Source organism: Cottoperca gobio, chromosome 16, assembly GCF_900634415.1.
Source record: "Cottoperca gobio chromosome 16, fCotGob3.1, whole genome shotgun sequence".
In the NCBI taxonomy this organism is placed as follows: Eukaryota; Metazoa; Chordata; class Actinopteri; order Perciformes; family Bovichtidae; genus Cottoperca; species Cottoperca gobio.
Window position 1 is genome coordinate 16830107 of NC_041370.1, and position 12522 is coordinate 16842628.

Consider the following 12522-nt stretch of genomic DNA (forward strand, 5'->3'; position numbering starts at 1 on the left):
GTCATCTCCAACATTTAAACCGCAATGAGCTGTAAGAACCCAAGGTGCTATGCATAGTGTGACTTTATATTAAATGAGCACAGAGTTGTGCTGTGCTGTGGATTTGGTTTCCTCTGAAAAGCACAATATACATTGTCATTGTTTGGTACACTTAGAGGAAGTAAAACTTTAATAATCGCCACTGGCAAACTAAACCACTACAACAACATTATAACATGAACATGAACAAAACAGAAGAATGTGTGATCGTTTTAAACACGTCAGGCACAGACAAACAAACGTTGTGGTTACAGGCCGTTAAAAACAAAAGGTTCATGGTTTACAGTCAATGTTCAGCAGGGAAAAGGACAGCGTTGAGAAAATACCTGAGATCATATCGAAGATGATGATGCCCATCAGATCACACTTGATGGGCAAACACCTCTGACATCTTATGGTCAAAACTAAATATTTCAGTGCAAATAAAATCAAAAAGGATTAAAGATCATTATATGTTGATGTACAGGCAGCTTTTTAATATTAGACAATGCTGATGATGACACTGTCAGAGGTGGAAACAGGAAAAGAAAACGCCTGTCCTACACCTGCTACATGATGAAATTGGAGGTGACATCAGAGGACCTGGACATAACTGAGCTTTTCCTGTATGTGCTATCTGACAAATCTCTGGTGGAAGGAAGGAGAATCCCAGGCACACATTTCTTCAGCAGCGGTAAGGCTCGTTTCATGAACTTTTGTCCCACAAAGGCGTATATGATGGGGTTCAGGCAGCAGTGAGTGTAAGCTAATGTCTCAGTCACTGTGGTTGACAGCCTTAAATTGGCTTCCACACTGCAGTTGCTTGACAAAAAACCTTTAGATTTCAGAAACCCCAGGAAAAGGGTAATGTTATACGGGGCCCAGAATAAGAAAAAGGAGATCACAATCAAGATGATTAGTTTTACTACACGGTGCTTCTTTTCAGTCCTCATTTTCACCAGTAAAGGGATGATCCTGGAGTAGCAAACTATCATCACCAACAAGGGAATCACGAGACCCAATACATGCATTGCAAAGTTGTTATAAAGTCTCCAGGCATCGTTTTCTGAGAAGAATCTACAGGCCAGCCCGTGAGACTCATTTGTCACCTTTGTGAAGATGATAGCCGGCAGAGAGACGCACAAACTCAGCATCCAGACGAACACGGTCAGAGCGACGCCTAACCTCAGGGTGCGATATCGTGCCACCTTGTGAGCGTGCATGATGACCACGTAGCGGTCAAGCGTCATGACAACCATGAAAAATATGCTGCTGAAGAACCCGGTGTTGTGGAAGCCAGAGGCAAAATGGCACATAAAGTCTCCGAAGGTCCATTGACCGACCACAGAGTAGTGAGAGTAGAAAGGCAGCGTGAGGACGAAGAGGAGGTCGGAGAGAGCCAGGTTGAAAAGGCAGATGTCTGTCAAGTTGGTCTGGTTGCGATGCTTCACCAGGACACACACCACTAGGCCATTGCCTTGATAGAGGGAGGGAGAAAATCGTAAATATGTCAGATTTCTATGCATCATGTAAAGTAATGGTCTTGCTCACTGACTCTCTTTCTCTCTCTCTCACACACACACACACACACACACACACACACACACACACACACACACACACACACACACACACACACACACACACACACACACAGTTACCTATGAAGCCGAGGATGAAAACCAAGCTATAGAGAGTGGGCAGAAACACCTTTCCAAAATTCTTCAAATCGATGTTGTCGCAAGGAGTGAATTCATTGAAGCTTCCATCATAATAAGATAAATAATAATCTTGCAAGGTGGCATTTTCTCCTTCATCTGCAGACAGACAATTGTTTTAGTTTCAACATTTTGAATTGAGTTTTTGGTGCTCACAGCATTAAAAAATGACATTAACAAATGTATCTACATCCTCTCAACCGATTTCAGTAGTTACATTGAAGTAAAAGCCGTTTTCAGTAGTTACAATGATAGCTGTTCACTGTGAGGTATTCATTCATTGAATGGGGCTGCTGTAAATGTAATTCTTCAATGCTGTGAGCGCCACAAAGAAAAGGGTGGCTGTATTATTGACAAGCCAGTCGGTGAAGCTATACATGTTTGTTCACTGGACTGACGGCAGACTGGTGCTACAGTGACTCATTATTGCCTCTAGAGCAGAGGTCTTCAACAGGGGTTTTTTTAAATGTTTTTTTTATGTTTAAAGTTTAAATTCTGGCATATTTTACACAATGCACCTTTAATTTACAAAGGGTTGAACAAACAATGTAAAAACACCAATGTGCAAACACTGGTTTAAACTTGCTCATATGAGGTTGCATTACTATTACCAGTCAACTTGCTGTATACTGTCCATCATTATAGATGTGTTCCACACATACAATTATTTTAAATATAGGCTATATCTTTAAGTATTGAAATGGTGCCCTAATTAAATTATTTCATATTTGTATTTTTGTTATTTTGTCTACCTTAGTTGATACATGTTTGAAGGCTTTGCTTAATGAACACAAATAGTGTAATAAACTATTTTTTAAGACACTTTAATAACTACCCATTACTATACACAGTAATATACAATTTACTAAAGATCCAAGTGGGAACCCACAGAAATGATGAAGTGTACTGCATTACAGTGTTTGCATTTAGGTGGAAAATTGACATAAAACTGAAAGCAGTGTTTTAAGTCTCAGGCATTATAAATGAAGTCAATAATACATTCATATATGTATACAAAACATGTACATACATTCACCTGACATGATGATATCTCAGTTAGGCCTTTTCCTATCAGGAGTAGTCAGTGGCTGCACTTCAGGGTTCCTTATTTATCTTTCTGGATCTTTATTGACAAGATGTCCTCAAATGTAAAGTGATGCACTTACTGTCTTAAAGTAAGCAGTCCCCTGTTAATGACAAGTACTTAAACAGAAGTGCAGCAGCTGTATTTCCTGTACGTCCCCAAATGTCAGTGTAAGAAGATCTTTATCAGGAGCCCACAGCTCATGTGTACTCCTTTGTCATGTAGACACATGAAAATGAGCAATGATCATTTAGAATTAATCACAGTCCAGTATAATAAGCATCTGACTATCAATCAGGGAGTGATGGCATGTTCCAGTCAATTGTGGTGACAGGGTGTCCCTTTTGTTTGCTACATTTACATCAAAGGTTGTTGCTTTAATTAAGTAGCATATTAGTTCAATGTGTTTGCTCAAATACTGCTGTTTAAGTGCTTGTTTCAAGTATTAAAGCAAAAAAACACAGTATTACCATCAAGCACTATTTCCAAAAGGCAATTGGTGTCTTTGTTATGATACTGTTTTAGACTTGATTACTGTGTGGCTGTATCCTATTTTAGGAAACATTTTGATCTTTTTGTTATTGTTGTTGCTGTCAAATAGATATTCTTCTTCGTGTTCTTCTTCTTTTTCTTATAGTAATGCTTTTCACTCCTGACCATCCAATATCTAACCCCATTTAGAGCACCCTAACAAATGGGTTTGCAGTAACGACGAGAGTAGTCTATGAGTGACCTCTTGTGGTGGAGAATCATACTGTAGTTGTGCAAGGAGGTGTCGCATGGGCAAAATAGCGCAAAGCATGCTGGGAGAAACATGCCGGGAGAAAATATTTGAATTCTCATCATAGAATTTCAATGAGACAGAAGAAACGTTTTATTTAATTACGACTCAAACTTCTGTTATCTTGTATGTAGACCCAATGCACAACAAAAATAACGAGAATAATAGTAATAATAATAACAATGTATTGATGATGATAATAATAATAATAATAATAATAATAATAATAATAATAATAATAATAATAATAATAATAATAATAATTATTAATAATAATAGTAATAATAATAATAATAATGTCTCTTAACTTAGATGTGTGGCTCTATTCGGCTCATTGCCAGCTCGGAAGCCTAATTTTATTGACTTTTAGTTTGTATACATCTCACTTGTACCGTCGCTCTCCAGCTGGCACTCAGTGAATTCCCAATGAGGATGATTGACGTGAGATCTGTTGACGAAGGCGGGTTGGAGGGAGCTGCATCAAGTTAGACAGACGCAGCTGCAAAAGACAGGAAACCATGTGGCATTGTCTTCCATATAAAATAGTGGATGCTCTCAGGGGGCGTTATGAAGGCCGTAAAAAAGCGTAACTGCATGGTTTGCACGTTATGTATAAACACATGAAAGCAAGTAAAATAAATGGATTAAAAAGAACGTGCACTGATGTCTCTCTGAGCTAACCCCGTTGTTGGCTGTATCATATCTATAAAATCTCTCCATCAGCGCAGTAAGTGTGCTTTAATGTTTTTTTTATATCCTACATATGTATAAAGGCTTGTCTAATATGCAAAAGGAGTGAAAACGTAGAGTGAAAAACATTCCTAATTGAATGCGATTTTGTATATGAACTCTTATTTTGAAACGTAATACCGGAAGTTAAATGTATTAAAGCAGTTGTCTTGACAATGCTCCAGGGGAAAATCTGCCGGGGGGACTACGGAGATTATATCAAGTGGATTTGACAAGTAACTCAGTCCGTGAGAATGAGGCCGTAAAACCGTTTTGACTAAAGTAAGTTACATTTAAAATACTGAACATTTATCGACTCTTAGGTCGTAGGTAGCTTTCACAGACACTTTGCGGTCTTTGTGTCATTTCTGCGCACTGTCACTTGTTGGACTAGTAATAGAATATAGCAATTGTTGTTTTCTCTCCAAAACAAGTCGTTTTATTAGTTGAGAAATGGAAGACAATTAATTTAAATGTGATGTGCTAACTCGCAGGTGATAGCATAATGGATATCCACCGAGTTTAAGAGCAACAGCGGATTTCGGGAGCCCAGCTCGAGTACCGCTGTCATCTGAAGTTGAATATCGCAATCACTACAATGACTGAGTCCTCAAAACCGCCTTTAGGGTAAGTCATTCAAAAATAAGTACCTAATATAAGATTAATTAAACGGTAATATTCATCCTCTGACGGTTTGCATAACTTGAAACTACATTTATTGATAATTAGTCTAATTTCAGCTCGGAAAAAAACCTAATGGGCATGACTACTTAAAAAAACTATGCGCAAATGTAACGGTACATGTCTCCTTTGCATTATGTCTAGTGTGTGCAGTTCATCACATCAGTCCAGAAACAGTCTTTATCTCTAGTCTGGGTTTCTCAAAACTACATTTCTCGTGATATTAGGCCTATGCTATTGCACCATAATATATATATATATATATATATATATATATATATATATAAAAAACATATACTACTTATACTTGTTATTTAACATTAATACTTTATTCAGATAAAAGTCATTTCACTGGTCAATAAAACAACTGTGTAATTATTGCAGCTACACGGAGTTGCAGTCCCACTATGAACACTTGAAAAGCATTTGTTGTCTGTAGTGTGACAACACAGAGTGTTCCAGCAGCCTGATCAGCCTGCTCTCCATTTGCCTTCTGTCTCTCTCGGCCACTCACTCACAACAAGTATGAACAGCTCTGGAGCAAAGCATAGTGCAACAGTGTAGTTGGTTTCTAATTGAGAAAAACTGGCATGGCCTTTTGATGGAACAATAACAGCAACAACTGGTGCTGTCCACAATGTGCTTTTAATTGTGTTGTTTGGGGTGTGGCTGGAGCTTCTGTCTGGTACTTTCATCACAACATAAGCTGTGAGGACAATATGGTACAGTAGTGATGCTTTTTTTCCTTTCATCCTACCTTTTTATTGCAAGCTGTTGGGACTTTATGGAAGGTCATCACCTTATCACATTAACAAATAACCTTGAATTGTCACTGAGAGTAAATTGTAATGCCACGATATGCTACTGTTGAAAACAGTGTCCATACAGTATAACTCATTCATTGCACTTTTACATCAGCGCTAAACAACTCTTAGCCCTTCAGTTGTCAATGTGATAGGACAAGTGCATGGAAGTGTTTTTCAATCTTAAATGAAGTGTAGATTACAGTTAAATATGAGTAAAGTTTGTATTAACTTATCTGGTTATTTTTCATATTTACTCATTGATAGAATGGTATGAGATAAAAGGTCACACTATAGCCTCCGATGCCCTCAGTTAAAACATTCTTTTTTTTATTACAATGGACATAGTTTAGTTAGTTTAGCTTTAATGTCTTTGTGAGGAGCTCACTGATCAGGTACTTGGGTGCTACATTTGGTAATAGCTGTGCAATATACAGCCAAATGTTGCTGACTTCATCAATTCTTATGTCAGCCTTGTAATTATTGTTTAGAGATGTGGTTTCTGTGTGATGTGCTATCATTGGGTCTGTCATGATAACTGCTTTTGTTTGGATGATATGTTGTCCCAGAAACTGCGAAAAACAATATTATCGTAATAATGATAATATATAATAATAATAATAATAATAATAATAATAATAATAATAATAATAATAATAATAATAATGTAGAGCAATGAACTCTTAATTCTTAAGAATATTCAGAAAAATAAATTGGAATATGAAAAAAATAAAATATCATAAATAAATAAAATAAAACCACACAACCAAAAGATGAATAGTCTTATAATAGTAAGTAAAACCCTGCTGTTTATTCTGGCATCATGTTAGTGTCTTTTTTGTTTAATCAAGTACGCATGCAAACACAATGGGCAATACCGAGTTCAGCAAAAATGGTCGAGGGCATGTTCACATGTCGTACTATAAGTCGATAACGTAATTATTCTGACAGGCCTTTAGAGGACAACACTTTTTTTTTTATCTATCATGCATTAGCTCTTCAGGACCGTCATCTCCATCTATACTGTAGGTTTGTGGTGAAGGCTCAACAGCAGTGTAGCGCAGATAATACATGGGTGTTCTTCAGTGGCAACACGAGTAGGGTGTGATACTGTTAGAAAGAGTGTTGATGAGGTGAATTGAGGTTCGCTCTATTTCTCCTCTGATCTTTCAAGTAAAGGTCCCTTCAACCAGATACTCTTAAATACAGTGATTTCAGACACTCAAGAGCTTTCTGGCCAAATTACAAAGTAGACTGGTCACAGAGTCAGCTGGCAGTGGACCCAAGATGCCCTTTTTTATCCGGTCAGTGTGTGACATTTCTGTCCATATAAATTACCATGACAACTCCCTTTGTGTTGGGATCTCTCTTTCGTCATTACATGGGGGAGTAGCTACTTTACTACATAGCCCAGTCCTAACGAAACACAGCTAATACAAAATACATGAAAACAGTCACACACACACTGTACGGTCACTAGGCAGACGAATAAAGAAGGAAGAGACTGCTTTTTTGAGGGAAGTGAGATTTGTTTGAAATCCTCGCCATTGAAATCTGAGCTGTGTGTGTGTGAATGTGTGTCAGTGTTTAGAAAGGCGGAGAGTGTACTTCAGGAGTGGTGAGGCAGCCTGAATAAAGCCTTAGTTCTGAGCTTTACAAGCCTGTCATTAAGAATGGAAAACAGAAGGCAACTTCCTCCCCTCACAGAGACTAGATGAGTACTGATTTCTCACAGCGCACTGAGATCAAGATCATCTCAAATCTGGCTCAAGATCTGGCTTCTTGCTTCCACACCTGAGGCAAAATTAATGTCATTAAAATAACTTTACCTAATTCTTATTATCATTATATATATATATATATATATATATATATATATATATATATATATATATATATATATATATATATATATATATATATTTTAAATGTGGCAGCTGAAGTGCCTCTGATTTGAACCTGATCTTGATAACATGTTTGATCTTGTGTGTGAGTTGGAGCATGGTGTCTAGTAATTCCATTAAAACTACAGTATAGTCTGCAGAATACACAATAGTCTTAGTCTTATTAGCACACTGGTGTTTTCCTCTACATGTCTGGACCATGTGTGTCCGCCTATATACTTGTTTGTGTGTTGAGTGAGTTTCAGTCCAGAAGCCTCTGATTAATGTGGCTGTGTTACATTCTCCTAATTGTAGTACCCACTACACACAGAAGCAACAAGGAAGCAACAGACTAGTATAAAAAACGCAGGGAGAATTAAAAGGGAACTGCTCTAATAAACTCTAAATTCACAGCATCCCTCGCTTGTGTTTTTTAATTTATTTTTTAAATCCTCAAGGTGTTTTACAAACTAAATAAACCTTTTCTGTTTTCTGTTTGTCTTTTCTGGACGCATAATCATGTGTGTGACGTCAACACCTTGTGAGTTTACCCTGGTTACATGGTTCAGTCCCCAGTGATGATCAACCTCCTTACGTAGAGAACACATGTGTTGCTATTATCGGTATAGTAGGCTTGGTGAATTTCTTATTTCTAGATTTAGAAGAATAAAAACTCTCCACTAATCACTCTCAACATCCTGCTTTGTGTTGCCATCTGCCTCGCTGTTGGTAGGTCACACATTTTATTTGAAATGCATCTGTTGTTAGAGGTAGCCTCATGTCTGTGTCTATTCAGTTCTAAAACTCACCCACAGGAAGACCAGGCTGGCATATTCTACAGATAAATACAGTATGGGATTACATATAACTGTGTGTTCGTCCTCAGAACACACCCAGAGATAATTATTGGCTTCCAACTGTCCTGTTTGCCTGTGTGCACTCATGAGCACTGTATATGGAAGGACATCAACATCCGTTGCTAGCTGCAGTGTAAATGCTCATTGATTTGAAGCCGTGCTTCTGAACTAAAATGTCAGTCTCACCCTTTGCATGGTATTTGAATGCCATGTGTGTCTGTCAGTCCATACAGTTTCTTAAAATACTCTCACAGAGAGACTATGGGTTGTAAAATAATGTAATCCCTTAGTGCTGTGTCTTTTTCTTCTGAGGTCTCAAATTATGTGACATTTTGAGACGGATGCAGACACAAGCTCCCCACCCTATCCTTCACAAAATCTTCTCCATTTAGAAGTTGAAGGTTCATGTGGTCAGCCACGAGCTCAGCCCTGCTGACTAAGGGATCTCCCTCTTTCTTTTTCTCTTTTTCCTAAAGGCTATACTGTATTTACTTTTAGCAAAGCGTATGTATGTGGTCACATCTGGATATTTGGGGTTATTTTTATGATGGGTTAAATTTAACTCCTGTGAAAACGGAGATAGGCACAAGAGAGAGAATTTGAGGCTATGCGTTATTGGCAGTGGTACAGTATGCATCTGGTGATATCTACATTCATCCATCCTGTTTTAAATAGAGATGGTGTGGATGCAATGCTTCCACACACTTGTTCTGCACGGATAGAAGCTTGACCCAAAGTACACACTGTAAGTCTATAACCTTTGCTCAAGTTGTGGGTTTATTTGGGAGTCAGTGTAGAAATATAGCACAAGACTGGCTGATAAAGCTTATGGTTAAACTTTGTTCCATTTATGACTTTGTCCTCTGAACATACATGAGATGAAGTAGTTAACTTCTTAATCAAGTGCTGAAAGTGCTACCCTTATTCACATTGTATGAGATCTCACTAATCTTTAATTAATGGGTATGTCATTAACAATTACAGCAACGTCTAGTGTGGTTCACGCTCCAAGTAGGAGTTTGTTATAAGGCCAGGCACAGTAGGACTAATTACTGGTTCTTGGTCTGCGCACAAATCAAAGCAGTACATGCTCTCTGACTGTATTTTCTCCAAAGCCATGCCATGATACATCGGAAACATTTGAGACATCTAGACGGGCCGTATTTATAGATTGCTGTGCTCCTTAGGCCCCGCTACATTTACAACTCTTTATTCTGCTGTGTGTCAACTTCTCTCCTTGGTGAAAGAAAGCTTTGGCAAACACCTTTAACAACAAAGTATGCCTCAGTCTCAGTCCAGTATCTGTAGTGGAGTGTATCTGTCTGTACTCTTATTATGCAGCTGTTATGGGCTGCTCAGATGTATTTCTGGAAGCCTGCAGTCATATGTTAGTCACTGTGGTATGTGGGTTCGTCAAGGCAGGAAGACAGAAGGACTGCATGTGTTGGCGCACAGATTGGACGGACTCCTGTAACACCAACTGACGTGCCATAGCAGTAGTATCTCCCGATAAGGCAGAGGTGCCGGAGTGCTCTTGTGATGGTTGTGCACGTGTTGAGCTCTTTAACGCCACCGATATCTCGATTATAGACAACGTATAACCACTTTGTGCCACTGTGTCAGTAATCAGCAACAGGTGGCATGTTCAACAAATTATGGGGGCGTGGTTATCTTTAAGTGTTGTCTTCTATGAAAAGGGCAACAATGAAAACTAAAGAATATTTATCTTCCTATTACCTGATGCTTTGGTAAAATAGCAACCTTATGCCATGCAAAAACTGGATCCAGCAGTGAATACCATTATTGAAGATAAGACATTTATCTAAAGCTTGATCTAAAGCACAATGATTTGTGTTCCTGGGGTGCTTAGTAGCAGCGCCCGTCTGCTAAAACCAACAATATCTGTAACACAAGTGTTTTTCTTCTTGTTTCTCCAGCAGGAGCTCTCTCTAATTGAACAAGCTGCTTAGGGAATAGAGAACAGACTAATTATTATTTCCTGCTGTTCTGCTTCTACATTCCATCTCTCCTTCCTTTCTTCTCTCATGTTGGACTCCACCCATCTATCCTTTTCTATTCCCTTTCTTGTTGCTCTCTGGGGCTTTCTGCCTCTTACCAACCTTCCTTATCCCTCCTTCCCTCTTCCCCTCTGCTTTTCCTCAGCTGTGGACCCGTGTGACACCCACAAGTGTTATGTCTACTTGAGGTGCTGCACAGTGCACAACTCATATCTTGTTGCACTTATAAAAACACTGTAAATGTTTATTAATTAATTTATCTCCCCTTATGAGCTTAATTCTGAAGTTAGAATATGTATTAATCAAGACACACAAGGACATCGGGATGATGTTTTGATATTTGTTTCTAGAGTTGATCTGAAATGTCAGAGGATCAAGAGCCTTTAGTTAAGTAGATCAGCTGACACATATGGGCTGCAGAAGGAATCAGCTCATTGTTTGAGTGCAGAGTGGCCTGATCTTTACACTAAGTGTTATGAACATTAAGAAAACCTGTTTTTATTTTACTCCATGAATCCACCTCAGTCATTAAAATGGCTGGAGATGAAATAGGCTCAATGGCTTGAAACAACTGAGACGTTAAAGAAATTATAGAAAACCTTTTGGGCAAAGGTCTACAGAAGTGTCAATCATATGTGGTTTGTCTCAAAAGGGAAGACTTTTGTCCAGCTGCTCAGACAGAAGGGCGAGTTGGCTTCCTGCTCCTATTTTTGTAGAATTATTGTTGTCTTGTCTCGTGTTGAATAGTCACATCGTGCCTCTGTGTCACTGGTCACAAGAGGACAAGATGACTTTGTGAGAGGAGGAGAGGATGGGCTGGGGTGCTGTTATAGTAAGTGGATGTATCTCCTTTAAGTAGGTGTGAAATAGATACTCCAGGATCACAAGTTGCTGACTTAACCTGGCTGAGGTCATTGTAAATACATCCTGAACGTAAACCCTTCAAATAACTGGAAGCAGTGTAAGTAACCTAATTGATCCCAATGAGTAACAATTCATTTAGCACCTGAGGTGCGGTGTTGTCTTTTTCTTTTCTTTTTTTTTTAAATCTCCCGTGGGTTATTATGTTACTGTTACTGATTCTGCACTCCTGTTTAACAGATTGTGCCAAGCTCTAACCTGCTTGCCTGATAAAAAACACCTCAAGACTAATATTCCTATTTGAAATGCTGGGACTTTATAAACATGGCATTCTCTTTAAAGCAGCCGAACTGTACCTCCATTGAAACAAGGATGAGTACAGTACAGTTTGTATGCACATGTAGTGAAATTATTGCAAACCACATACTGTTATCATAGCATGGCATTTGGCTTAGTGCTGTTTGGAGAGTGGAGCCAAATGCAAATACCCTAATAGACCCTAATGTCACGCTTATGCTGATTTCCTGTTATGTTTGGTAAAATTGATAAAACTAGATAAATCTTATTTATTACGTAATGTGATTGTTGTAAAAGTAAGTGTTTAACTGTTAAAAATCATCTTGTCTGTTACTCCATCCTTTTCATTATACACTGCATGTATTCACATATGGAGCATTGTTAAAGGTTTCCTGGGGAGTTTTAGACCCCTAGTTGCGCTGTGGAGCCATTTTGTTTATCTCATGCACACTTGCAAGAGGGCAAGTTGGTGACATGATATGAAGTTATACTAAAGGGTTCACACTATGTAAGTAGTCAACGTGACAACACCTAGACTTTTTCAGTCCCGATACCGATACCTGGGCTTTGGGTATCGAGCGATTGCTGTATGTAAACAATGCTGCATTTAAAATGCTTTAAACGATTGCAAATGTTTTTTGAATGAGTAACACTGAATGCAAACATATATTTTGCTCATTTACAAGAAAATGTTAAATGTTTATCCCTGATTAATTTGCACACCAAACACATTTGAAATGCATCCAAATTGGTGTCATTTTTTCAAAATGAATGTTATGTTAAAACTGTGCA

The 12522-nt window shown here is 38.3% G+C and overlaps 2 protein-coding genes across 5 annotated transcripts in view; one reads left to right on the forward strand and one right to left on the reverse strand.

Moving 5' to 3' along the window:
- Positions 1 to 185: 185 nt before the first annotated feature.
- Positions 186 to 2899, reverse strand: LOC115021449 (C-C chemokine receptor type 5-like). Of its 3 annotated transcripts, none has more exons than XM_029451909.1 (3): positions 2773 to 2899; positions 1680 to 1835; positions 186 to 1495 (listed from the first exon to the last, which is right to left on the reverse strand). In XM_029451909.1, the coding sequence occupies exons 1-3, from the start codon at positions 2777 to 2779 to the stop codon at positions 588 to 590; spliced, it is 1071 nt and encodes a 356-aa protein (XP_029307769.1). In that variant the 5' UTR covers positions 2780 to 2899; the 3' UTR covers positions 186 to 587. The 3 variants fall into 3 exon arrangements, with proteins under 3 accessions (XP_029307769.1, XP_029307768.1, XP_029307770.1); XM_029451908.1 differs by having other exon boundaries at positions 2767 to 2899; XM_029451910.1 differs by lacking the exon at positions 1680 to 1835 and having other exon boundaries at positions 2767 to 2895.
- A 1615-nt stretch (positions 2900 to 4514) lies between these two features.
- cobl (cordon-bleu WH2 repeat protein) overlaps positions 4515 to 12522 on the forward strand; it is a 57244-nt gene continuing 49236 nt past the window's right edge. The window contains exons 1-2 of one of the 2 annotated variants that reach the window (XM_029452288.1): positions 4517 to 4612; positions 4825 to 4957. In XM_029452288.1, coding sequence (XP_029308148.1) covers positions 4929 to 4957 — 29 coding nt within the window. In that variant the 5' untranslated portion in view covers positions 4517 to 4612; positions 4825 to 4928. Of the gene's footprint in view, positions 4613 to 4824; positions 4958 to 12522 lie in introns of both variants that reach the window. The other variant, XM_029452289.1, reaches the window with a different exon arrangement.